At 36.7% G+C, this 27,640-nt stretch overlaps 1 protein-coding gene and 1 pseudogene across 2 annotated transcripts; one reads left to right on the top strand and one right to left on the bottom strand.

Moving 5' to 3' along the window:
* Positions 1-122: 122 nt before the first annotated feature.
* Positions 123-26,910, bottom strand: CFAP300 (cilia and flagella associated protein 300). Its single transcript, XM_081062316.1, has 7 exons — positions 26,763-26,910; positions 26,470-26,551; positions 16,667-16,742; positions 10,854-11,020; positions 5,825-5,997; positions 3,098-3,164; positions 123-2,250 (listed from the first exon to the last, which is right to left on the bottom strand). The coding sequence occupies exons 1-7, from the start codon at positions 26,870-26,872 to the stop codon at positions 2,122-2,124; spliced, it is 804 nt and encodes a 267-aa protein (XP_080918442.1). The 5' UTR covers positions 26,873-26,910; the 3' UTR covers positions 123-2,121.
* LOC308503204 (elongation factor 1-alpha 1-like) lies at positions 6,598-8,046 on the top strand (annotated as a pseudogene). Its single transcript has one exon. The product of its transcript is annotated as an elongation factor 1-alpha 1-like (transcript).
* Positions 26,911-27,640: the final 730 nt, after the last annotated feature.

Below are 27,640 nucleotides of genomic sequence, written 5' to 3'. Positions count from 1 at the left end.
CACGGGTGGACTAGGTGTGGGTGTCGGTGCAGTTTCCCAAGGGGAGGACTTCGAAGGTGACTGTCATGATATTCAGCAATGAGGTACATAGAACTTTTTCCTAGGATGAGTTTGCAAACTTAATTGTCAGATCTCATAGTTCTTTATTTTTGCATCTTTCCTCAATAGAGAATGAAAAGAGCCAAAATGTATGAACACTTAAACTACGTGCTTGGCACCATTGTAAGCCGTGTGTGTGCACATATATATGTATATATATGTGTATATATATATACATATATATATATATACATATATATACATACACACACACACACACACACATATATATATTCATATAATTTTCACAATAACCTGAGAAGGAGTCTTATTATTTTCCCCATTTTACACATGAGGCAACTAAGGTACAGAAAGGTTACAACTAGCTCAAAGTCACAGAGCAAGTAATGGCAGAACTAAGAATCCAGGAAATCTGACTGTCCAGCCCAAATTCTTTATTACTACCTCTTAATACAGAGTATTTACATAATCATTAAAATGATTTTCCCAAAACAATGGATCAATCTTTTCTCGAAGGTGCATTCTACCTCCACCTTTAAAGCAGAGAAAAACATTGGCAACCATTCTGTATCAGTTATCCATCTTCTGCTTCTGAACTTCCATCCCAGAGCAAGGCTCAGGGCGCCCCCCACATTGTGCTTTCCTACTCAGTTGGACTGCTCTCCTTTTCAGTTGTTGAACCTCCACCCATTCTTTCTCTAGAAGCTAAACCAAGCCCTTCCCAGGCCTAGTTCAGTGATCTCTTCCATCTCTGAATTCATGTAACAATCAGTTTATAGACATACTCTTACAGATGACCATCTCTACTAGGTTTATAGGGAGTGGATATTTCCTCTAAGTAAATAGCACAGTGCCTTGCACAGAACTGGTACTCAAAAAGAACTGACTACCAACTGCTTAAGAGAGGGTCCTTAGATTGTAGGGATCTGTGTGGTAGGCAGCAAGACTGGCAGCATTTTAGTTCTTGATTTTGTGTTTTATATGATTTTTTAAAAAATCAATGGCTATTATGAACATAGCTGGAAAATATTTATTCAATAAACTTTTAATGTGGCAAGGCATTGTGCTAGGTTTTAGAAGTAAAACAAACTCTCTCTTCTGACTTCTATACCCAAATTGCCAGATTTAGCCATAGGTTCAAATCCAAGATTTTCATCCTTATCCCCACAACACAGAAACAAATATTCCAAACTTTCCCTTCCTCAAAGTCTCAACATTTTTTGTAGGTTCTCCATCACCTTTGGGACACATGTCAATTACATTTCCATTTTTAAAAAATCTGTCATATATTCATTCTATGAATGTAATGAGAATACAGTACCAAGAAACGGTGTTATTTACTCTTTTGCCAACTTAATAATACCATCAGAAAAACTCTCTGTTTATATGTAGATCTTGTATTAGCTGTGGGGAAGTTGCAATTTTAATTTACTATGTGATAAAAGAGTTTACAATTACTTTCAGACATCATATTTTAATTGAGGATTTTATGTGGAACAAATGAAGCAAAGAAATTGTTATGCTTTTCACAGTCATTGAGATACAAATTTTTATGCAATGAAAAATGTAATTAAATAAAACTCAAATTTAAAAAGCTAACAATTCATATTAATGATCATTGGTACAGATGTTTAGTTTTCTGCCACATTTTCATCCAGAATTAATTAGCTTCTAAAATAAAATACATGAAAAATTGAGGACTCGTTTGAACCTTAATGCAACAAATATGAACTAAATTTTTAGTTTTTTGTAACTTTCTGTAAAAATTCTACAAATAGTGGTATAAATTATGTTAGTGATGGAATTTGGTTCCTATGTTAGTTTTCCAAACAAATTTAAAGAAAGGCATCTTGGCATTTGATTGCTTCTGCTCTAAGTGGGTTCTTCACATTTTACTTGAGTTAGCTTGCAAAGTAATTGTTTATCTATCTATCTATCATCTATCTATCTATCTATCTATCTAAACAATTACTTTGCAAGTTAATATGTATATATATCAGTATTAAAATTAAAAATTGGTAAATAAAAAATAGTAAATACAGATAATCTGAAAGAATATTGTTAAGACATTTCGCCCACACCATAACAATGGTACAAAACATGGACATGACGCCTGATAGGATCCACAATAAAGTACGAAAATGTCTGTTCATGACTCTTTGTTGAAGGGTAGCACATACCAACAGAATCCTGAAAAAGACAACTTTATTTAGTATATATTTACATTTAAATAACATTTGACTAACATATTTTCTGTTAAAATATCATGAAACACACATCAAATCTCTGACAATAAATTGGCAGTTAACCAATATTGTTAAATATTGACAGCAGTCAACGGCACTTATAATATATATGTACAGTATTACACAAACATAAATAACTCTCGACCCTAAGGAATTTATAGTCCAAAAGGAAATCCTATCTTTTGAAAAAGTGCTTTTAAAGTGTTAATATTGCAAAACTTTTTATTTTGTAATTTTATTCTATCTTTGCTTTCTTTTCGAACATGGTCCATATGTACTATGAGGGCAGAGATTATATTTCTTTTGTTTATCAACAAAAAGTGCCTAGCCCAGCACAGTAGCTGATACACAGTAAATATTCAACAAATATTGAAATGATTGAATGAAGATACTTAAAAATTGCTTTGAATGTGCCAATAATCTTTTGTATGATACTAAAATTCAAGCATTTGATTCTGTGATATAAAGACACTTACGGTGTTCTTATTTATTTGACTTATTTATTTTGTGGTTTGACAGAGAACTATATTTTACTGCATCTGAGTCATAGAGTTAGCTCTTAAATAAGTAAGGACTATTAGACATGCATGACAGAGGAAGTTAGGGGGAAAAGTTCATACAGTTCTCCAAATAAAAGCATACCTTATTAAATTTTAATTTTAACAAAAAACTAGGTACCATCATCTTTTTCCTAGGCATAACATCGAACTAATTGCTAACTCCAGTTGTAAAATCTCTTTTAATAACAAGTAATTAAATTCATTGGTTGCAAATTTCCCCTCAATACTTACATATGCTGTAACTTTAAAGACGGAAGAGGTAATTTGTATTTTCTTGGTTTGAGGAATCTTTCGAACACTAAAATGGAGGTGGGGAAGAAAACGTACATTTTTAGTATAACAAGCACTGACATATTCCATTTAAAAGACTGATACCTTTCAGTATTCAGGTGTTCTTATTTCTATAAAACATGGAAATATATAATATCCAACTAAAGTGGTTTGAAACGCATGACATCTGTGGTTTCTTTCAAGGATGAGGCAAAGTCAACTGAATTAAAATTGCAGAAAATTGAATTTTACAGTTAGAAGGTTTGAGGTCAGTCTAAGACTCAGATGAAGAAATGACTCCCAGGCCAGGGACAATTAATAGAAAAACAGGAAATGGTAAAAGTCAGACTCACAGTATACTGCTGTAAGGGGTAGATAAATGCATACTAAGCTAAAGAATTACATGACGTAAACACAAATGCCAGTTCTGCCACTGATTTGTTATTTCACTTTGGGCAAGACTTTTTGAAACTCAATTCTCCCATATGTAAACCAAGCATACTATGGTTCCTTTTAGGATTATAGGAGAATTCACTACAATAAGGTATATGGAAGCTATTTAAAAGCATTTTCTCTGAATAGCTCTCTTTCAGTTACTCTCCCCACAAAAAAATTACCTGTGGCAACATACCGTGTTTTCCCGAAAACAAGACCTAACCGGAAAAAAAGCCCTAGCATGATTTTTCAGGATGCTTGTAATATAAAATAAGGGACTCTGGGATAATTTACTCCATTCAATTGCTTTGTGTTGGCACCTACGCCAGCTTAAGCAAGTATTATAATTTTCTATTGAAGTTGCTTTGGGAAAACAATTTCATACCCCCTCTTTATTCACAAAAGAAATTCATAAATAAGCATGCTTAAATTTGGATCATGAGAAAAATATTTAATGGTTCTCAACAAAAACAGTAATGTTGTCATTAATTGGGCTGGGCTCCTTCCAGCCTCCCCTCGCATGTGGACTTGTGGTGCGTCTCTCCTGAACTGGGAACAGACTGCCCTCCTCTTAGCTGGCCTTCGAGGCCTCCATTCCATCAAGACTTCTGTGATTGCTGACACTGATAATTTCCTCTTTTGAACTTCTGGGGGTATTTATTACAGCATAAAGAGCTACAAACATTTGCCTATAATTAATTGAACATTTGACTACATAAAAATTTTACGTATAAAAGATTTTAAACAATTCCTTTCCTATTATTTAATGTTAGTTTGTCATAATTTCCTTAAGGTCAAGGATTGTCAGATGCCTATCTTGTAGTCTCTTTAGAGCTTGGCAGAGTTCTGTGTACAATATTAACATTTGCTGGTTGTCTAATTAAGTAATTCCATGGACACGATTCCTACCTTTCTCTAAGATGTCACGAATTTTGGCTATTCCTTTAACAAGTGGCCATTACTCTTTCGTCATAATTTTTCTTAGCACCCAAAGAGTGTAGAAGAAAATAATAGGTGAGAATATAGGGAAGGGAATGTTGGGAAAAACAGCAGTTTCTTCAATGTTTCGGTTCTACGGTTATTTCTTTCAAATATCTCCAATAGAATTTCCTCATCCACAGTACATGGTAGTGAAAAATTCCGCAGGTTCGTGTGGCTGATGAGGGACAATACACTTTGGGGGCTGTGTGTGTGTGTGTGTGTGTGTGTGTGTGTGTGTGTGTGTGTATAATACAGAGTATCCACAGGGAGTGCTAGAAGCGGTCTTGTAAGTTTTCATGGGCTCCAAATGCTAAGGACAGAATATGCTTGATGTAGGTATGTGTATGCTTTTTCTGAAATTCTGTTCCTAACAGCTTTTCCAACAATTTTAATAACTCTTTTCCAAAAATCAGAGACAGCTTATAGAAATATTTTTGTTTTTAAAACCATATCAAAAATAAACTAAAATAGCTCAAACATACTGTTTGTTGTACAGCTATATGACACATGGAATGGATATGAGAATTGAGGGGTTGAGTATAAGTAAAGTAACAATCAAGAATTCAATGAGAAGCTAATTCTGTTGTTTTATTAAAGTACATTTTATAACTAAACTCTGGGACTCTGCTTTCCTTGTTCCTATCCCCTTTGCCTATAAAGATGATCCAATATCTTCATCACTGAAAAATCCAACCAGAGAGCATTCATTTCGTTTAAAATTAAAGTATAAGTAAAAGATTTGTAAAGTTTTCATCCTTATTTGATCTTCAAAAATAAAACAAAACAAAACCTAGTGGAACACCTAAAATAAAATGGGGTTTCGGATTAGTTTGAAAAGTAAACATTACACCTAGATGAAATTCTCCCATGTCTTTAGAACAAAGGTAATCATTTTTTGACTATTAGTCAAGCAAATTCAAACATCCTGAGGGATCTCATGTTCCCTTGAGATTTAAAAGGAGGCCTAGTGTAAAAAAGGAGATGTGGAAGACACAGTTGCTAATAAGGGATGGAGCGGGTAACAGGTCTGAATGAGGAAACAAAAAGAGGCAGGTGAAGAATGAGAGGACTGAGCACCAAGGTCAGGGACATCTAGAAATTTTCTAGCCTGGAATGGGAGGGGGCTGTGAGAAGCAGGTCAGGGTGGTGCCATTTTCACACACTTTGGTTGTTAATAGGACCACAAACAGATGTTAGGTAATCCCACCATAGCTAAGCAAATAATTTACTCTATTACCCAGAGATTTACAGGTTGTAATCTAGCAGTATTACCTCACTAGATCCTTATAGAGAAGCTTTGTTGTTTCCAGGTATGGATTAAGCACATCTTCATATTGACAAAGGGCTCCACCAAGGCAAAGATGTTTGAAAAGACAAAACAGGAACTCTTCTCTATCTGGTTGACTGAATATTGCATATTTTTCTGAGTCTTCTACTAGCAAAACCTATGCAAGATGACAAAATTCATCTTAATGTAACATAACTTGAGGATCTAATTTTTATGTTTTTGAAAGTTTCAATTTAGATATTTAAAAATAATCTTAGTCCTGTTTTTAGAACCAATCCTGAGTCAATTGGAGAGAGTGATCTGTGAGAACCACAGCACTTGTTTCTCTCCTGCCCCACCCTATCATTAGGTACTAATGTTCAATGAAAGAAAGAAATCGAAATCTAAGTCTTCTATTTCATCTCTTTGTTCTAGTTTGTATCTTCAGTAATTGTTTGTGCTGTTTCAATTTTAGTGTTGCCTCACCTTAAATCTTACTTGGAAACAACAGCACAAATAAATGGAGAAACTTCTCCATCCCATATGGTCTATAGACTGCTTCTATTAAAGCTAAACACAATGGTGATTTTCTAGTAGTGTTTGGATCACTACTTTTCTTACTCCCACTATTACTCCATTTTGAACTATTCAGGTAACTGGGGCCTCATAACCACCTTTCCTTTTCCCGCTCTCTAATAATATCACCTTATACATCACCAATCTACATTGACTCTTGCTCTCTTGAGACCTTGCTACCTCTTTCAGAAAATAGGTTGGCTTTTTCCTAATGGGTTTGCTGCCAGAACACAGGTGTGGTGAAAACCACTGCTAAATCTAACCTAAAATGGGAAAGGAAAAGACACACATCAATGTCCTTGTCACTGGACACGTAGATTCCGGCAAGTCTACCACTATTGGTCATCTGAGCTATAAATGTGGTGGGATCGACAAAAGAAGCATCAGAAAATTTGAGAAGGAGGCTGCCGAGCTGGGAAAGAGCTCCTTCAAGTCTGCCTGGGTCTTGGATAAACTGAAAGCTGAACATGAGTGTGGGCTCACTGATATCTCTCTGTGGAAATTCGGGACCAGCAGTACTACGTGACCATCATGGATGCCCCACGACCCAGAGACTTTATCAAACACACAATTACAGGCATCTCAGGCTGACCGTGGTGTCCTGATTGTTGCTGCTGATACTGGTGAATTTGAAGCAGGTCTCTCCAAGAATGGGCAGACCCGTGAGCCTGCCCTTCTTGCTTACACATTGGGTGTGAAACAACTAATTGTGGGTGTTAACAAAATGGATTCCACTGAGCCGCCCTACAGCCAGAAGAGATACAAGGAAATCATCAAGGAAGTCAGCACCTACATTAAGAAAATTGGTTACAACGCTGACTCAGTAGCATTTGTGCCAATTTCTGGTTGGAATGGTGATAACATGCTGGAGCCACGTGCTAACATGCTTTAGTTCAAGGGATGGAAAGTCACCCATGAAGATGGCAATGCCAGTGGAACCACGCTGCTTGAAGCTTTGGATTACACCCTGCCACTAACTCATCCAATTGACAAGCCCTTGCATCTGCCCTTCCAGGATGTCTACAAAATTGATGGTGCTGGTCCCATCCTTGTGGGCCGAGTGGAGACTGGTGTTCTCAGACCCGGCATGGTGGTCACCTTTGCTCCAGTTGATGTTACAACTAAAGTACAGTCTGTTGAAATGCACCATGAAGCTTTGAATGAAGCTCTTCCTGGGGACAATGTGGGCTTCAATGTCAAGAACGTGTCTGTCAGAAATGTTCGTTGTGGCAGTGTGGCTGGTGACAGCAAAAATGACCCACCAATGGGAGCAGCTGGCTTCATGGCTCAGGTGATTATCCTGAACCATCCACGCCAAATCAGTGTTGGATATGCGTCTGTGCTCGATTGTCACACAGCTCACAATGCTTGCAAATTTATTGCGCTGAAGGAGAAGATTGATTGTCATTCTGGGAAAAAGCTGGAAGATGGCCCAAAGTTTCTGAGAGCTGGGGATGCTCCCGTCAATGATAGAGCTCCTGGCAAACCCATGTGTGTTGAGAGCTTCTTTGACTACCCTCCTCTGGGCTGTGTTGCTGTTTGTGACATGAGACAGACAATTGCTGTGGGTGTCATCAAAGCAGTGGACAAGAAGGCAGCTGGAGCTGGCAAGGTCACCAAGTCTGCCCAGAAAGCTCAGAAGGCTAAATAAATATTATCCCCAATACCTGCCACCACAGTCTTAATCAGTGGTGGAAGAATGGTCTCAGAACTGTTTGTCGCAATTGGCCATTTAAGTTTAATAGTAAAAGACTGGTTCATGATTGCATTGCATCGTAAAACCTTCAGAAGGAAAGGAGAATGTTTTGTGGACCATTTGTTTTTTTGTGTGGCAGTTTTCAAGTTATTAGTTTTTAATATCAGTACTTTTCAATGGAAACAACTTGACCAAGTATCTGGCACAGAATTTTGAGGCCCATCAAAACAAAGTTTAATGAGAAAAAAAAAAACAGTTTGAGTTGGGGGTTCTCTTTTACCATTGGGCATTACAGACTATAGATTAATTTGTTGACTGTGGTGGACGTGAACAAGGTGATGAATGTAAGTTATATGTCTTTTATTGAATTTTTTTATACCCTACCTACTTTTAAAAAAGATTGAGATAGCTGACAATAAAATATAGATGAAATAAGATAAAAATAATAAAAGACAAAAACTGTAACCAATAAATAAAGTGGGAAGAGACAACAAATACACATCAGGAACTCTAAATGGAGAAAAGCTATAAAAATTGTACAAAACAGCACTACCATACAGATAAAAGGGGGAAATATAAGTTATACAACAATCACTGTCTAGTAGTAAGAAGTACACTTAATTAGGAAAATTGGCTGAGCTTAACATTTTATTTACCCCAATCTCAAATGAAAATCCATCACAAGGTCATTATATAAGAGGCATTTTTAAAAATAATAAACACTATGGTGTTGACTATATACAGTTTACTTATGGCGACTTGATGAAAGCCAAAGTTACATATAGTAAGATAGGTAAAGGGATGTGGTTCATAGTTTACTGCTTTCTGGGTGAGCCACTTACACATCCATCTCCCCTCTCTCCATTCCCTCCCCATTCCTCCCTCCATTCCTCCATAAGGAATGATGTGATGTTGAAGCCCAACTTTGTAGCTACCTAAAGATCTGGCTTAACACAACGGTAACTAAAGCCCTTAAGAATGGTTAACACATTGCTTACGAGCACCCTCATATATTGAATTGATTAGGCTGTGCAATTTAAAAATAATAATAATTTAAACAAAGTTTGGAATGAGTGTTAAAACAGTAACATTCTATGGTTGGTCTCCTCCCTCTCCATTCACATACAGACTGTTCACTTGTGTAGCCCTCAGAGAGCTGGTATGGAATGATTAATGAATCAAACTTCTGAGCCATAGTCAGGAAGGAGGTTATTATCAGTACTTATGTTACAGTGTGCCAATAGAATCTATGTTGCTGCACAATGGGGGGCCCTTTTTAGTTCAGGCTAAATCTGGAAGTTATTTATTTATTTTTCAGCCAGAACATAACCGAGTTAAAACCTTTCCTGTGGCCACAGAGTGGCAAAAAACACAAGAGTAAAACATACAGGCAACTACCATAGACAGAAAACACTGCGTTCCGGCCACTACCTAAATAGAGGTGCTATTCATGGCATAAACAAGACAGGCAGTGGCAGGAAGTTTTAAACAGTCCTCTGTTGGAAAGCAAATCCTCCTTTCAAAAAAGTGCACTGCTGAGGCTCTCTCTGTGGAAGTGCTGGTGAACTCTCCAAAATCAGGGGTAAGGCCTTACCTGGGCCTTTTGAGACAAAAAAGTTAAGTATGCCAGCACAGGTCAGGGACAGAGAGAAGGGCTGAGATTAGTCGCACCCAAAAGAAGGGAAACCCAGACTAGACCAGACACTTTCTGAGTAATTTCCAATCCTTGGTAATGAGTAGAAATTAATATCAGAGCCCCACTGTATAGTATTTATATTATCCTGTTAAACATAAATATACTTCACTTAACTAAAGAGTAAACTATACATAGTCTCATTCAGTTGTATCAGTTTGGTTATTCTCAATTAGTTCATTTTATTTTCTTCTCTCAGGTATTGTACTAGCGTAGCTCAATGAACAGACTGGCTGGATGCCTCCTGGTCTCCTACAGACATCCTGTGTCCAGAATGGTGCATAAGTAGCTTCTTTAATTCACTCCTATCTGGATTTGCAATACATTAGACTTGTACGTCTCTCTTTTCTTTTAACGAAGAATGTTAATAATTACTAGTAGGCATTAATATTTTACTAAGTGCCAGGCATTGTGCTAAGAACTTTAAAGGCATTATCGCACATAATTCTTACACTATTGCCATTTTATAGATAAAGAAACTGAAGCTGAAGGGTTAAGTATCATAGTCATCAAGTGGCAAAGCCTGGATCTAAACCTATTTGATACCAAAACCCTGTACATAATCCAAGCTCAGTACACCTTTCACTAAAACAAAATTAACTTAGTCAAATGGCTTTTTTGATCTCTGCAATGAAATACGAAAATTCTTTTACTCGAGGGATGTTTTTAAATATTGATTTGATATGTTAAGAGCCCCGCATTGAAGAAAAATAACCATCAATTAAATAGTCCAGGGTTTCTCTACTGTTAGCACTCACTACTGACACTTTCGGCCAGATAACTTTGTTGTGAGGGACCGTCCCGTGCATTGTATGATGCTTAGCAGCAGCCCTGGCCTCCACCCATTAGATGTTAGTAACACCGGGTTGAGAACTACTGAGTACATACATAATTACGTAAATTGACAGTAAAAGTCTCATCCAAGAAGAAATCTACCAATGTAGTGACTATTATTGATCATTATTCAGTGAGAAGAGGTAATTTATGGGTTTAGACAGGCAAAAGTTTTTTACATTAGTCACTTCCTGAAATAAAATTCTGTTGTGTAATTTAAAAATTCTGTACTTACTTTTCGTAACTCATCAGAAATAAGAAAGGGATCACAAAAAGAATCAAGACATTTAACAATATGTCCACTGTCTCGTACAATATCTTCACTATATAACCGATTAAAAAATGACATCGAAATCTGTGTGCAAGCAACATTTATAGCTTCAATTTTTTTCACTTCAGTTCCTGAAAAAAGACATTTTATAAAGAGACATAAAAATTTATTACCTTCAATTATTTCACTATAACAAAACAAATATCACTATGCAGAGGTTCAAAGTAACAAAATCTGACATGTTTTGATATATTTAAAAGACACATAGTTTAAGGATTTTATTAAATTTGTAATTTGCAGCTTTTTCATTTTTATTAATCATTGAAAGTTTATAAAAAAATTTCACCATTTCGGGCTTAGATGAAGGATATGTAAATTAGAAAATGCTTAAAATGAAATCGATTTTTTTGGGGTAGTAGAGTTCTTAGATCAGTTTTAATGCATATATCAGAATTGCCTATAAAAGCACAGGAGTTACTTTATATGATTTTGGATTTGTATTATGCTTAATGCTATATAATTCATACTATAAAAATTTTAATTAATATAAGTAATGGATATTTCTAAAGTATCTTGGAAATGTTCCTCTCCATTTAAAAATTTCTCCCTTGTGATCTCATTTACAGTATTTACTACAGAAAAGGTTTTCCTTTTTAAGGTAAATTTCAAATAAGGCCCCAACCAAGTTATCACAAGTTTGGAATTAGAGAAATTTGAAATCATGGTGTTTTGTCTATTTTTCTGTTGTAGCTCTAGTTCTTCACCCTTCCAACCCTTCTTCCACCCCACACTTATTTCCTTAAGGTCTCTTTCAGGAATGGATTTTCTATTACTAGAAATTCTATTAAGTTACAGAAAGACATAAAGTTTAAAGTGAATATTTTTATTATTGCTTCAATGAATCACTCAATTTCTCTCTTTTACGTACCCACGCATACACAGGAATTCACTCAGATAGAGAGGGGTGGAGTTCTTTCTTCCAAGTTCCAGGGAGACTGTAGATACAGGTGTCGTGATCCTTGGTGTGTCCTCTACCAATACATTTGCTAGATCTTTGACCTGAGAAGTAGCTTGAGCTTGAGAAGAGTAATACTGGCTATAATTTGCACTTCTTCACTCTGGTTGTCCACCTAGAGTCCTGCTACGACCTGAGCTGGACTAGTGTAAAGGCAAGAAGGATGCCTCAAGCCAAGAACTGTGTATGTAATTTCAATGCTGCTAAGAAAAGTTCCTTTGTTTCAGAGGAAAAATCCTCTGGGGGAACTGAAGGAAACAGATCACAGATAACGACGGAGTAGGTCTGAGCAATATTAGAAGACCATAGAACAAGAGCAGTGAAGAGCCAAACAGTCTTCGAAGATGAAGTGGTAGCCATGGAATGAGGGGCTGACACTGAGCAACATACCATTTTTAACACATCTACCCTAGGTCTGATATGAGGAATGACAAGAGGGTTTGGATGGTGAGAGAAGGTAATTAAATTCAAACTACTTAATCTGAGGCATAGAAATAACATTTGCTATGGATTGAATTGTGTCCCTCTAAATTCATATGTGGAAGCCGTAACCCCCAACGTAATGGCATTTGGACACGGGGCCTTTGGGAAGTAATTAGGGTTAGATGAGGTCATGGGTGAGGTTAGTACTTCAATATATGAATTTTGAAGGGACATAATTCATTCAGTCCATAGCATTCTGCTTCTGGATCTCCAGAATTCATGTCCTTGTCATATGTAAAATACATTTATTCCATCCCAAAAGCACCAAAAGTTTTAACTCATTCCAGCATCAACTCTAAAGTCTAAATACCATCTAAATCAGATATGGGTATTTAAATACATCTAAATACCATTTAAATCAGATATGAGTGAAACTAGAGGTATGATTCATCGAGAGGCAAAATTCCTCTCCAGCTATGAACCTGTGAAACCAGACAAGGTATGTGCTTCCAAAATACAATGGTAAGACAGGCATAGGATAGACATTTCCATTCCAAAAAGGAGAAACAGGAAAGAAGGAAGAAATGATAGTTCTAAGCAACTTTCAAACTTATCAAGGCAAATTCCGTAAGATTTTAAACCTCAAGAATAATTCTCTTTGTCCATGCGCTGCCCTCCAGATCCACTGGGGTAGTGGTCCCACCTCCACTATTCTTCTGCGCAAGGCAATATGGTTGTTGAAACTGAGAGGGTGGCCCTGATTATTTCCGAATTGCAGTCTCAGTTCTTCGTTTTTGAAAAGTAGAGCACGTTTGAAGCCAAATGGCTCTATGGTATGTCCTGTAGGATCTAAGAAGTCTGACAGCCTTTATTTCATCTAGTTTTTTCTGTCCTCTTTAGTTCAAACTGGCAGTGTCACTGCTTGTACAATCCCATCCTACTCCTAGCTTCTGTTGGAATGCCTGATTAAGTCCACGAACTGTACCCATGATCTCTTTATCAAATGGTAGCTCAGCCACACTCTTAGTGTTCTCTTCAGAAAAAGCTTTCTCATTTTTTGCAATATGGATAGGCTAAGAATTTTCCAAATCTTCAAATTCTGGTTCCTTTTTGCTTAACAATTCCTTCTTCATCTTCCTTCATATTTTATTATAAGCATTCAGGATGAGCTAAGCTGCTCTTTCAACACTATGCTTAGAAGTCTCCTCAGTTAAATATCCAATTTTATCACTTGTAAGTTCCACCTTCCACAAAACACTAAAACACAGTTCAGCCAAGTTCTCTGCCATTTTATAACAAGAACTGCCTTTCCTCCAGTTTCCAATAGCATGTTCCTCATTTCTGTCTGAAACCTCACCGGAATCAACCTTAACACCCGTATTTCCAGGTTGCACCTCAAAACTCGTCCAGCCTATATCCATTACCATTACAGTTTCAGAGCCACTTCTACACTTTTAGGTATTTGTTACAGGAGCACTCCACTTCCAAAATCTGTATTAGTCAGCTTGGGCTGCTATCACAAAATACCATAGACTGGCTGGTTAAACAACAGACATTAATTTTTCCCAGTTCTGAAGGCTGGGAAGTCCATGATCAAGGTGCGGCTGATTCATTTCCTGGTGAAGACTCTATTGAAGACAGCTGCCTTCTCGCTGTGTCTGCACACTGCAGAGAGCTCTGGTATCTCCTCTTCTTATAAGGGTACTAATCCCATTACTGAGGGTGTTCAAGATCTCATATATACCTAATTATCTCCCAAACGCCTCATCTCCAAATACCATCACACTGAAGTTTAAGACTTCAATATAAGAATTTTGGAGGGATACAAATCAGCGCATAACACATCCCATCTGTTATGTAGGAATTTGGTTAAATTATATCTCCAGCATTTATAAGATATATAATGCATCATTATGATCACATTGAAAGTTAAAAATGTATTATTTTTTGCCCTTGATACTAACATTATAATACACTGTCTCGGTTTTATTTGGTGTCTGAGTTGGTGCTCTTCTGGCAATCCCATTAAGGTGGGAGTGTCAGAGGCAGGATGATGTACTGGTCAAGGTCTTGAATTCTGGCCCTGGATTTGAATCTCAACTCTACCCAGCCAGCTGTGTAAAACTGCAAATTACTTAGCTCATGACTCTGACTCCTCATTTGTGAAATAGGGATTATATAATGCCTCTCTCAGAGTTGTTTTGAGAATTAAAAGAGGTAATAATGTGCATAATGCTCCTAGCTGACCACATAGGAAGCACCCATTATATGTTAGTCAGAAAAAGGCAAAATGTGTCTAAATGAAGGAGGCTACAGCAGCTGGCTGAGAGGACGAAGCAGCACCAACAACTGCCAATCAACACAACGAAGCCAGTAGTGAAGGAGGTTCCCTCTCACTCTCTACAATTGGTTATCTTGCTATAAGAATGTCTTTTCTCTCATTTTAACAAGCTGTTTCTTTGCTTATCAAGGACCCCAGAGGAAAATTAGAGAGAAGATGGTCAATATTTCAGAAGAAGAAAAGCAAGTAGAAGGAGATAAAAACAAGCTAATGGAAGAGTACTAGCAATCCACAAGAAGCGTCTCCTTTTGAAATGAGTGCTACCTCTTCTGCCCTATTTTTCAGAGTACTTCTAATTGATTCTGTCAGGCATATGTGGAATTTTAGAACCTCTCTTTTTGTAATGCCTTTTTCAAAAAAGTCAGTTGTCTTTTGTGAAGTATGTATGAATAAGGGGGAAGGGTAAACACTTTTTTCAATGAACCTTATTTTTTGTATATGAATTGACAGAAGTTACTGTAAAAAGGCCTTATAAACACTGTGATACATGGCTCTGATTATTTCCTTTCGAAGATTTTGAATTGGTAAATATATTTGCTCACTTAGTTTAACTTTGTAAGTAGTCTGAAGATCACACTGTACCAGTTTTTTACTTTATAAATTTTGCAATAGTCCTTTAGCCAAAAGCAATAAAATATGACCTACTAAAGTCTAACATCATGAACTGCTTGTAATCTTGTTTTTGACTAATACTAAAAAAAGTTGTTTTTGTGTGAGGCTCCTAGAATTCCGTAAAAATGCAATGTCAGAATTCATTAAACAACCCCATCCAATTTAAAATCAACTTGCTTTTTCTTGAATACAAATTCACGTTACCAATCAGATTTTCCTTCTAAACGGAATGGTTTGTTCTACTGTTAAGAGGCCTCAATCTAAAGTTTAAAATATAGTGTTTATGTACAAATTGATGGTTACCAAATGGGGTGAAAAAGGTTAAGGAATTAAGAAGTACAAATTGCCAGTTATAAAAACATTCATGGCGATGTAAAGTACAGCATAGGGAGTATAATCAATAATAGTGCAATAACTATGAATGGTATCAAGTGGGTATTAGACTAATCAGGGTGATCACTTCGTAAGTTATATAAATATTTAATCACCATATTATACACCTAAAACTAATATAATATTGTATGTCAACTGTAATGGAAAAAAATAAATTAAAAATAAAATAAAAATTATATATACATATATATATATATATATATATATATATATATATATATATATAAACACATATGTATATATTTCATGTTTTTGTTTTCAAAATAGCCTTCTATTAACTCTCTGATCTATTCCTTGACCTAAGAGTTATTAAGTCATTTGAGTGTTATTAAGTGTTTGGGTAATTTTCCTTAAAGATTTCTAGCTGTGTTTCAAAGTACTATAAAAATATTACCTATACAAATTTCTCCTTTTGAGAATTCAAGACTCTCTCCTCCAAGATTTAATGCACTATTATTACTTGTTAAAAATTAAATTTATTGGGGTGACAGGTATTATTTTTAAAGAATGTTCCATGGTGGCTATTTCCTGTCAGAAATTAATTCTTCTGCCCCAACTGACATTTTGCCCAAGTATCCTCAAATCAGTAGAATTTTATCTGGCCCCTTCCCCTGGGTAGAACTGACCTCTCCCCTCCTCTTGCTCCCACTTCTATGGTAGCACCAGTGACACATTAGTGCACTTTTTTTTTTTTTTTAAACATATCAACAAGTTCCTTGAGTTTCTTAATCTTCCCTGCTTCTGGCAGAGTCCATGAAAGGTACACAATAAATACTTTCCAAATAATGAAATAAGAGGAAAATTGCTCTTATGTGCTAAGCCAGGATAGTAGAAAGATGCAGGGCAGGCCTGGCACAGCTGATCATACTTGACCTTGTTATTATCAAACAACTGAGTCATTATTCACAATTTGTATTTTAATAAAAATTTCCGAGGCAAAATTTTGTTATAATAAAATAATCATCAGAAAAAATGAAAACAAATTTTATTTACCTAATGTAATCCACTGTCCAGAAGAATCTGAAAGTAACTTCAAATTGGCAATGACATTTGGGTCTTTGAAAAAAGCCTAAAATACAATTTGAGGGGAACAAATTAGATACATTATTTTAAACAATAATAAAAATTAACTTCTAAAATAACTACAATAAAATCTCATTTAATTCAATTGGGGAAAGACAGTTAAATTCGTAAAATGTCTAAGTAATAAATGCTTTATAAAGAAATGAAGTTTTCCAATTACTACCAGTGAAATTGAATGAGTAATCAACAAGCTCCCAACAAACAAAAGCCCTGGACCAGAAGGCTTTACAGGTGAATTTTAACAACATTCAAAAAAGAATTATTACCTATTCTCCTCAAACTAGTCCAAAAATTCCAGAAGGAGGGAAGGCTCCCAAACTCTTTTTACGAGGCCACTATCATCCTGATCCCAAAATCAGACAAAGACATTACAAAAAAAGAAAACTACAGGCCGATATCCCTAATGAACATAAATGCAAAAGTCCTCAACAAAATATTAGCAAACAGAATTCAGCAGTACATTAAGATCATACACCGCAATCAAGTGGGATTCATTCCTGGTATGCAAGGGTGGTTCAATATCTGCAAATCAATTAATATGATACAGCACATTAACAAAATGAAAAATAAAAACCATATGGTCATTTCAATAAATGCAAAAAAAGCATTTGACAAAATCCAGCAGCCATTTATGATGAAAACTCTTAAGAAAGTGAGAATAGAGGAATCATATCTCAACATAATAAAGGCCATATATGATAAACCCACAGCTAATATCAAACTCAATGGGGAAAAGCTAAAACCATTCCCCTATGATCAGGAGCATGACACGGTTGCCCACTTTCTCCACTTTTATTCAACATAGTTCTGGAAGTTTTAGTCACAGCAATCAGACAAGAAAAAGCAATAAAAGGCATCCAAATTGATAAGGAGGAAGTAAAATTGTCATTATACGCAGATGACATGATACTATATATAGAGAACCCCAAAGACGCCACCAAAAAAACTATTAGAACTGATAAATTAATTTAGTAAAGTAGCAGGATACAAAATTAATATTCAGAAATCAGTTACATTTGTATACACCAATAATAAACTATCAGAAGGAGAAATTAAGAAAATAGTCTCATTTACAATTGCTTCAAAAACTATAAAATACTTAGGAATAAATTTAACCAAAGAGGTAAAAGAATTGTACTCAGAAAATTATGAGACACTGAAGAGAGAAATTAAAGAATATGTAAATAAATGGAAACACATACCATGCTCATGGATAGGAAGAATTAATATCATTAAAATGTCCATACTGCCTAAGGCAATACACAGATTCAACACAATTCCTATCAAACTACCAAGGACATTTTTCACAGAAATAGAACATATAATCCTAAAATTTATGTCGGAACCATAAAAGATGCCGAATAGCCACAGCAATCTTGAGAAATAAGAACAAAATGGGAGGTATCACAATACCTGACATCAAATCATACTACAAGGTTATAGTAATCAAAACAGCATGGTACTGGCATAAAAACAGACACATAGATCAACAGAATAGAATATTGAACCCAGAAATATATCCATGCCTATATGGTCATTTAATCTACAACAATGGAAACAAGAATTTACATTGGGTAAAGACTGTCTATTCAATAAATGTTACTAGGAAACCTGGACAGACACATCCAAGAAAATGAAACTGGACCACCTCCCTACACCATATACAAGAATAAATTCAAAATGGATTAAAGACTTAAATGTAAGATCTGAAAGCATAAAATTCCAAAAGAAAATATAGGAAGTAAACTTTCAGACATTACCCTTAGTAATATTTTTACTGATATATCCCCTCAGGCAAGGGAAAAAAAGAGAAAAAATAAACATATGGGATTACATCGAACTAAAAGGTTTTTTCACAGCAAAGGAAACCATCAATAGAACAAAAAGGCATACTACTGAATGGGAAAATATATTTGTCAATGACACATCTGATAAGGGGTTAATATCCAAAATTTATTAAAAACCTCATTCAACTCAACACCAAAAAAAAACCCAATTAAAAAATGGTAGAGGACATGAAGAGACATTTTTCTAAAGAGGACATACAGATGGCAAACAGACATATGAAAAAATGTTCAACCTCACTAATTATTAGAGAAATGCAAATAAAAACCACAATGAAATACCACCTTGCTCTGGTCAGAATGGCTATCATCAATAAATCAACAAACAACAAATTTTGGCAAGGATGTGGAGAAAATGATCCCTCGTGCACTGCTGATGGGATTGCAGACTGGTGCAGCCAGTATGGAAATCAGCATGGAGGTATCTCAAAAAACTGGAAATGGAACTACCTCATGACCCCGCAATCCCACTCTTAGGTATCTATCCAGAGAAATCCGAAACACTAATTTGAAAAAATTTATGCACTCCTATGTTTACTGCAGTGCTATTCACAATAGCTAAGATATGGAAACAACCGAAATGCCCATCGGTAGATGACTGGATTAAGAAACTGTGGTACATTTATACAACGGAGTATTACTTGGCCATAAAGATGAATGAAATCTTACCATTTCCAACAATATGGATGGACTTAGAGAACATTATGCTAAATGAAATAAGTCAGATGGAGAAAGACAAATACCACATGATCTCACTTATATGTGAAATCTAAAGAATAGAATAAATGAACAAACTGATCGAGACATAGAGAAAACACTGAGGGTTACTTGATGGGAGGGGGTGGGAGGGAGAAGGTGAGGGGATTAGAAAGCACAGTTGGTAACTACAAGATTGCTATGGGGATATGAAAGACAGTTTGGGGTATATAATCAATAATGTTGTAAAGATTTTGTAGGGTATCCGATGGACATTGTTGTATTAGGGAGACCACTTCATGGACGGTATAGGTGCCTGACCACTGCGCTGTACACCTGAAGCTGAAGCTGAATGATAATGAACGTCAACTATAACATGATCTTTTAGAAAAGGATGGGGGTGATATCCCCAATGGTTAAGACAAGCCTGTTTTAAACATGGCCAAAGGATATAAAAAGTCATGTAAAAAATACAAATAGCCAATAAACTTATGAAAAGATACTCCACTTCAAGAGCAGGGCGAGAAATGAAAATAAAGACCAGAAGGTATCACTTTTACCCATCACACTGGCAAGATTTAAAGACTGGCAACTTTTGGTAAAAGTACCAGAAAATATGCACTCACACACACTGCTGGTGGAAGTGTGAATCTTTACAACATTTTGGGAAGTAATTGAATATCATCTTGAATATTAAAAACATGCATATCTTATGATCCAACAAATTCCACTTTTGGGTACGTGTCCTGCTGAAATGAAACCACCAGTAGATAAGATTTACATACAAGGAATTTGTTTATAGTGTTGTTTATAGTGTCAAGACCTGGAAACAACCTCAATGTCCATCAATGGAAGAAAGATTGAATAAAATACAGTGCATTTATATTAGATGGTATGCAGCTATTGAAAAGAAAGCACGTATTAGAATAAAATGTAAGCTCCATTGAAGGCGCCTTGTTTTTCTTACTAACTCCTGTATTCCCAGTGCCTAGAGGGGGCCTGGCATATAGCAGTTACTCAATAAACTGTATTGATTTTAAAGAAAAACCATAAGCATTTTGAGTAAAAAGAGAGTAGTTTAAGAGTTATGTGTATGATAAAACAAAACGAAGCCTCTATATGAACATAAATTATGGAAGAACAGATACCAAACCATTCACAAGTACCTCAGAAGTAGTGGTTGTAGGCTTGTGGGATGAGGGGGTGGAGAAGGTAAGGGTTAGGATTATTTCAGGATTGTTGATTCTATGAATAGTTCTTTGTTGTTTAGATTGTTGCAACAAGTATTTCTCTTGACATTCCCTTCCAGCTATCACTCTTTTCCTAAATATCTTCTTAAAAGAGGAATCTGTTTAATTTCTCTACCAGTTATTCCTCTGTATCTGGCTCCTGCTCCCATCACTCAACTAAAAGTATATTTGATTTCCTAATTCTAAAATCAAATGGACAATCCGTGCTCTCATGGAACTTACAGACTAAAAGGGTGGTTATTAACTAACATGCCATGAGTATTATGAAGTTCAGGGTGCTATAGAATCCCAGAATAGGCAGACCTAATCGAATCATATTGGAGAGAAAGGATAATGCAGAAAGAACATTTAGATTTAGATTTGAAAGATGAGTAGCAGGGAGCTGGGCAAAGAGTATACTGGTAAATGTTTAACGACTGATACCCCTCCTTCCCAAAAAAGCCTTGATTGTATAATAGCCATGTGCTGATTTCCACGGTGGAGTTTAAGCTGCCAATAGTTTAGCAACCAGCAAACAAAGATTCCTGAAAATTTAGCAGTCAAATTGTTCTGATCTGGTTCTTGCATGGCACTCGGAAAAACTATTTTTTAAGGTGGAGACAATGGCAAGTTTAAGGTCTGTAAGGTAAGAAAGGAGGGGGGCATCCCACTCAAGGAAAGTAAAGAGGTTCAGTGTGACCAAAGTCGAAGGGGCAATGGTCAGATGAGGTAGAGGAGTAAAACTAGACCTTGAAGATCAAGTCAAAAATTTTGATCTTAATCTAAGATGGATCTAGATTGATCAGCATTTTGATCTACGGGCAGTAAGAAGACACTGAAGGGATTTAAGCAGAGGAAAGGTGATTAGAGTCATAGTTTTAAAATATGGCTGCAGTGTAGAGAATGAATTGAAAGGCTACAGATACTGGTCAGGAGGGAGGGTACTGCTGTGATCCAGGAAGATCTGATATTCACATCAGTCAAGCCTACAGCAAGTAGGGAGGTAGATAGGTGGGTGGTTTCAGTTCATATTTAGGAGTAAGGGCAAAAAAGGGAGAAGGATGAATCAAGGATGACTCCTAGAATTTTTGCATGAAAAACCAGGAGGAATGTCATTTAATAAGAAAGGGAACAGTGAAAAGGACTGATGAGTGGGTGAAGGTTAACACATTCAACAAGTATTTGTGAATGTCTACATTATGCCAAGTAAGACCAAGTCCCATGACATTTACATCCTAGTGGTGGGGGTAAAGGTAAACACGGTCCAGGTATCATACATGCCCAATTACGAAAAGTAAGTTTCCCCCAAAATTTTTTCTCAGAAAAAAAGGAAGTTGCCTTATCATTTTACAAACTCTTTCAAACTAGAGTGTTCATGCAACTATTTTAGTTTATTTAACATACATTTTGAAAAGAAATATAAGCTGGAATTAACCTCAATCAACACAGGTTTTGAATGCTTTTTAGAGGTCTTCTAAATGAGTCATTAAAAGGAAAATTTAATTCAGATTTGGTAATCATTTCCAGGGGATATCAACTTACAGTTACATTTAGATGTCATTATAAATGGAAGTAGGCTAAGTAGCCTGCAATAAGTTGATCTGGAGCCAATGGAAGTTAGGTCGCCATAAAGGCCCCTCAAATAAAGCAATATGATAGTTATGTTCCTGAGATTACAACTGTATGCCTAAAAAATGAATAAAAAAAACCCCCAACAACCCTACCCTAATGTATGCAAATGGTATTTCGGGTTTGTTATAGAATTTCCAGTGAGGCATTCGGAGGAATTCTCTGTATCTTAAATAACTTAAAGCTGATGTGCTTTGGCAAATATTAGATGATTCATAAACTAATTAGTGATAACAAAGATACTGACGTCAAAATGCATGTGAAGATTTGAATAAACTTGTTTCATAAAATGTGAGTGGAAAAGTATTTCTAAATGAACATACTATTTTATATATAATTTTTAATGCATGTCTACTATAATAATATGCCACACATGACATATGAGTAGATATTTGACTATATCATCTGTATGGCAGACTGTATTACCTGTGTTGGATCGGTTTCTCATCAATTCTCTCCTTCCTTAAGTAATCCCACTTTTATTTGGGACAGCAACGAGCTCAGCTACAAATCTGCACTTTCTAGTCTCCATGGTATGTGGCCATGAGACGTAAGCAGTCTGGCCATGAAATGTAAGCAGAAGTGTTGAGCAGATCTTCAGGAGAGCTCTGCAAATTAAGGACCTTCCTTGCAGTTTATGTTGGAAGATTCCCCATTATCCCTAGTCCTATGGTGAGGATGCCAAAAATACGTACTGAGCCCAGAGCTCTCTCTTGAAACTCAAAGTGAGATCTTATATTCAACTATCTAGGATACTGCCACTTGGATACACTTCAAATTTAGCATGCCTAAAACTGAACTCATTTCATTTATGTTCATTTGCATTTTTCCTGCATTTAATGGTATCATCTGCCACTCCAAACAACCAAATCAGAAACTTGGTTATCCTACATGTTCCCGTTCTGCCTTACTCTCAGTATCTTATTAGTCATTGAGTACCGCCTTTCTCCTAAATATCTCTGCAGGCCATCCTGCTATTACTGTCTAATTCAGGACATCACCATATACTGTCAGGAGGACAACAGTTTCCACTTTGGTCTCACTGCTTCCAGACTCAGTCCTAACAATCCACCCTCCACACTTCTGCCACAGTGTCCTCAGTATTTTATATTTTACTGTCTTGTTCAAAAGCTTTCAGTGACTCCTCATTAGCTAAATAAATCTCAAACTCCTTTGTGTAGCACAAAAGATTTTTTCTAAAATATCCCCCCACTTTGTCTACCTGACAACCTTTCCTTCTTTCAGGCCCTAGCTCAAGTGACTTGTCCTCTGTAAACCCTCCTCTGACCACCTCAGTCAAAAAAAATCACTTTCTCTTTTGTGCCACCACAGCACCTTATGCATAGGGTATGTACATCATGTCTCTCTGCAATGCAATTTTTGGTCTGTTTTTCTCTCTTTAATTGTGTCTTGTTTGTCTGTACAGACCAGGGAACTAAAGAAATGTTTGCTGGATGAATGTTTTCTACCTTTTTTCCACCCATTTACTACCTCACAAATGGACTTCAGAATATGCTTTGTTTTCGAGTTGAAAGGGAAAACCCCAAATTTGGAATTCTAGTGTAAGCAATATCCTTTGTTCAGTTATGAGTTTTTGCAATAGAAATGACATGGAAGTTAAATCAGAAGGCCTGATTCTGCTATTTTCTGGGAATTCCCACACAAATTATTTAACAATTCTGAGTTTGTTTCCCCAGCCATAAAATGGCGGTCAAAACACCAAACTTACCAGATTGTTGTAAAGATTAGTGACAAATATATAAAAAGTGGTGAAAGCTAAATCTGGCACACAGGAGTCACTATTGCTATAGAAAAATACTTTGTAAAGTAGTACAAAAATGTTAATAATAATAGCACTTATATGAGCTAGGCATTTTGTGATTTTATGTATATTATTTCCGTTAATCTTTGTAACAATCCCATCAGATATTCAGCATGATTTTCATATTCAAAAATACTTATTATGTATCAAGCACATGATCATTTTGTAGAAAAGCAAAAGGAGGCTGAGGAAGGTTAAGTCACTGCTCAACGTCAAACAGCTTGAAAGTCACTGAGTTGGAATTTGAACATAGCTTACTAGAGGGTAAAAAAGGGGAGGATCCAGGACTTTAAGCTCATATACTTTTAGGGGCTTGAATTATACAAAAACATCTATTTTTGAAAATTTTCAAAAATATATGACCATGTGACCAGATTGCTAGAATTTCTGAGTTCTTTGGAAGGGGGTTCTGCAAGTGAGGAGCTTGAGCCAGTGAGGGGCCCTGAAAATTCTTAGCTTTAACGTAAATCTCATTCTGGGCCATGCCCTTAGCCACAATGCTTTATCTCCTCCAAATTAGTTACATGAGTAAAAATGATTGTATGAGTACATTGCTTTGAATTGCAATATGCAAATAACACTGTCTACCTCACAGGAAAAAAATTAGGGTAAACAAACATGAATTATTTTGAAAATTAGAAAAAAATTGCTGGTATTAGGGAAATTTCTTGTGCTTTATGGATAAATCTTGAATTTATTGAAGAATTCTGTGTCTATTGAACAACCCAAATGAATTCTACACCCTCCTCCATGAGTTTTTTTGCAATACCAGTGCCTCTCCATTGGGTGATCTTTTTCTTTGTGCCTAAGGCACCTTATATATCCTCCATTATAGCAATTCATTGTGCTGTCATTTTTTACATTTCTAGCTTCCCAAACTGTACATGCCTTGTAACCTGAGATCAGATCTTTTTACCTTTTTAACACCTTTCAGCAGGGACACAGTTCTAAGTACTCAACAAATATTTATTAAATGAATTATTTAAAGAATTTTACAGCACTCTAAAATTCAGTGAATTAAATCCTAATCTTTTTTTTTTTTTTTAATTATTGAGAGCCAGTACTGGTATAAATGAAAAATACAAAAATCTAACCATGAATATTTGAGAAATGTCATTAATGCCATCATCAGTAGCATTATAATAGCATTATACTATATTAACATGATAACACTATCTTAGGGAAAGAGAAATAGGCTTTTAAGGGTTGAACAGTGTGTCCATCAAAATTCATGTCCTTCCTAGAACCTCAGAAACTGACCTTAGTTGGAAACAGGGTCATTACAGATGTAATTAATTAAGATGATGTTCTACTGGAGCAGGGAGGGCCCTTAATTCAATAGGACTGGTGTTATAAAAAGAGAAGAGACACATAGACACATGAAGGGAGAGGGCTAAGTGACTTTGATAGGATAGAGATTGGAGTTCTGCAGCTGCAAGCCAACAATGGATTGCTGGCAAACACTAGAAACTAGGAAGAGGTAAGGAAGGATTCTTCCCTACAGATTTCAGAGGGAGCATAACCCTGCTGACACCTTGATTTTGGACTTAGAGCTTCCAAAACTGTGAGATAATACATCTCTCTTGTTTTAAGCCACTCAGTTTGTGATACTCTGCTACAGCAGCCCTGGAAATTAATACACCCTCATAGTAAATATTTTGGTTTATTAATTAGGGCATTACGTTCTTTACTGCACTTATTACTCTATATGAGATGACCTGATTGTTTTGTTTATTAGTCTTGCCACAGGCCTGTAAGATCCGGGAAAGCCAGGCTCCTGTCTTGTTCCATCTTGTATCCCCAGCACCTGACAGAATTCCTAGCACATGGTAGGCCCTCAGGAAGTGTGTGTAAACGACTGAATAAACTATGCCAACTACAGACTAACGTCAATGCCTGAAGGACAAGAATGGCAAAGATAATATCACAGATCACAACAGTATTTTTCTTTTGATTGGGGAGGGAAAAAAAAACAAACCCAGTATTTAAAATAATGTCACTGAATTTTAACCAACGCACCAGAACTTGTACTTTCAAGTGAGTGTTTTCTTTTTTCAAAGCACTCCCAGCAGCTAACGACTTACCCCTTTTTTTAGAATCTCTCATTTGGAACTGTTGTTAGAGCCCTGTCTCACAAGAGTAGGTTTGATGTCGAGAAACCACCAAAAGTAATTTGAAGCTAAGCCTAGCAAATAAAGCCGGGTAATGATACAAAAAAATGAGGTGTTCGTATTAAAAACGGAGACTGAGTTTAAAGAGACCGACTTTCCAAAATTGAAAGGATCTCTAATAGGATACTGAAGATGAGCTTATGTACGATATGATGATGGGAAACAGACAAGTTCCTTTTAACGTGTATCATCGGCACGTGCCATTATTCTTAAAACTCCAGGAAAACGAAGTCCACAAGTAATGGCGTCAAGAACTGAGGCTGAAGAGGGAGAAAAAACTGAGAATCAGTAGAGGTCCAAGGAACTCTTCAACCATACTAACCATAACGAAATCATCCTTCCGGTGGGCCTGAAAATTCTGGTCAAACCCGAACGCCTGTGCCTGGATTCTGCCCAGCATGGACCTGGAGTAGAGGAGGGAAGAAACAGTGAGCTTTAGGCTGGCACCCTCGGAGAGCGCCCATTCGGCCAGGCCCACCCACGGAATCCGCCCCTGCACAGGTGTGACTGCTGCCTCCGGGTTTCACTCGGGATGGAGCCAACCCAACGCGGGCCCGCGTCTCCACCGCCGCCAGGGCCAGGGGGCTCTTCTCTCCTCGCCCCTCGGCCTCTCACCACTGCCGGAGCCGGCTGGTGGTCTCCGCGGTGCTCAGAGACTGGAACGTTTTCTGAGGCAGGTATCTGAAGTAGTAGCGGTCCAAACCCCCCGAGTCCCCAGCAGCCATGGTGGTACCGCTGGCGCGTTAGTGGGCTTCGTTTCCATAGAGACGCGGGCCCGACGCTATGGGGGCGGGGCGGGGCGGGGCCACGCAGAGCGCGGGCTGCCATAGGAGGAAATCCGCGCCGCTTCCGACCGCGCTGGTGCCGGCGCTCCTCCTCGTCCCATCTCCTACTCGTCTACCCCGCCTGGCGCTGGTGGAAACTAGGGGTCCGAGACAAAGAGAAATTGCCAATACGTAGTTGTAGAAATTAACTCTTAATAATTACTCAGCATGGGTTAATTTCCTAGTCTCAAATGCTGTCATCTTAAGTTTATAGTTACCTAAGTTAGATGACTCAAAACATTTCTGAAGAAAAACTATTCTGAATTAATTAGATTTATCTATTTTGGAAGACAAATGTGTATGTGACTACTTGGGAAACTATTCTGTTTTACCATCTACATCTGAAGGCTTAACACGGTTTTTCCATACACACCACAATACAATATGCTGTTTAATAGAAACACATATTTCTTTTTTTTAAAAATTTTAATTAATTTATTTATTTATTAGTTTCAGGTGTACAAAACAAGGTAATACTTAGACGTTCATCATTTATATCCCTCATACTGTGAACCCCCCTCCCCCCATCCACTATCCCTCCGACCTCACACTGAGCCATCACATTATATATATAAAATTATAGTTGTCATTCATTAATGTTTAGCTTCTGGTGTACAATGCCATGATCAGGTATCCACAGTATCCCTGAGGTGGTCTCCCAAATAGGAC

The sequence above is a fragment of the Rhinolophus hipposideros genome (genome assembly GCF_964194185.1).
Source record: "Rhinolophus hipposideros genome assembly, chromosome: 10".
Taxonomy (NCBI): Eukaryota; Metazoa; Chordata; class Mammalia; order Chiroptera; family Rhinolophidae; genus Rhinolophus; species Rhinolophus hipposideros.
Note: the sequence above shows the minus strand (reverse complement) of the source record. Positions and strands in the feature narration are given on the sequence as shown.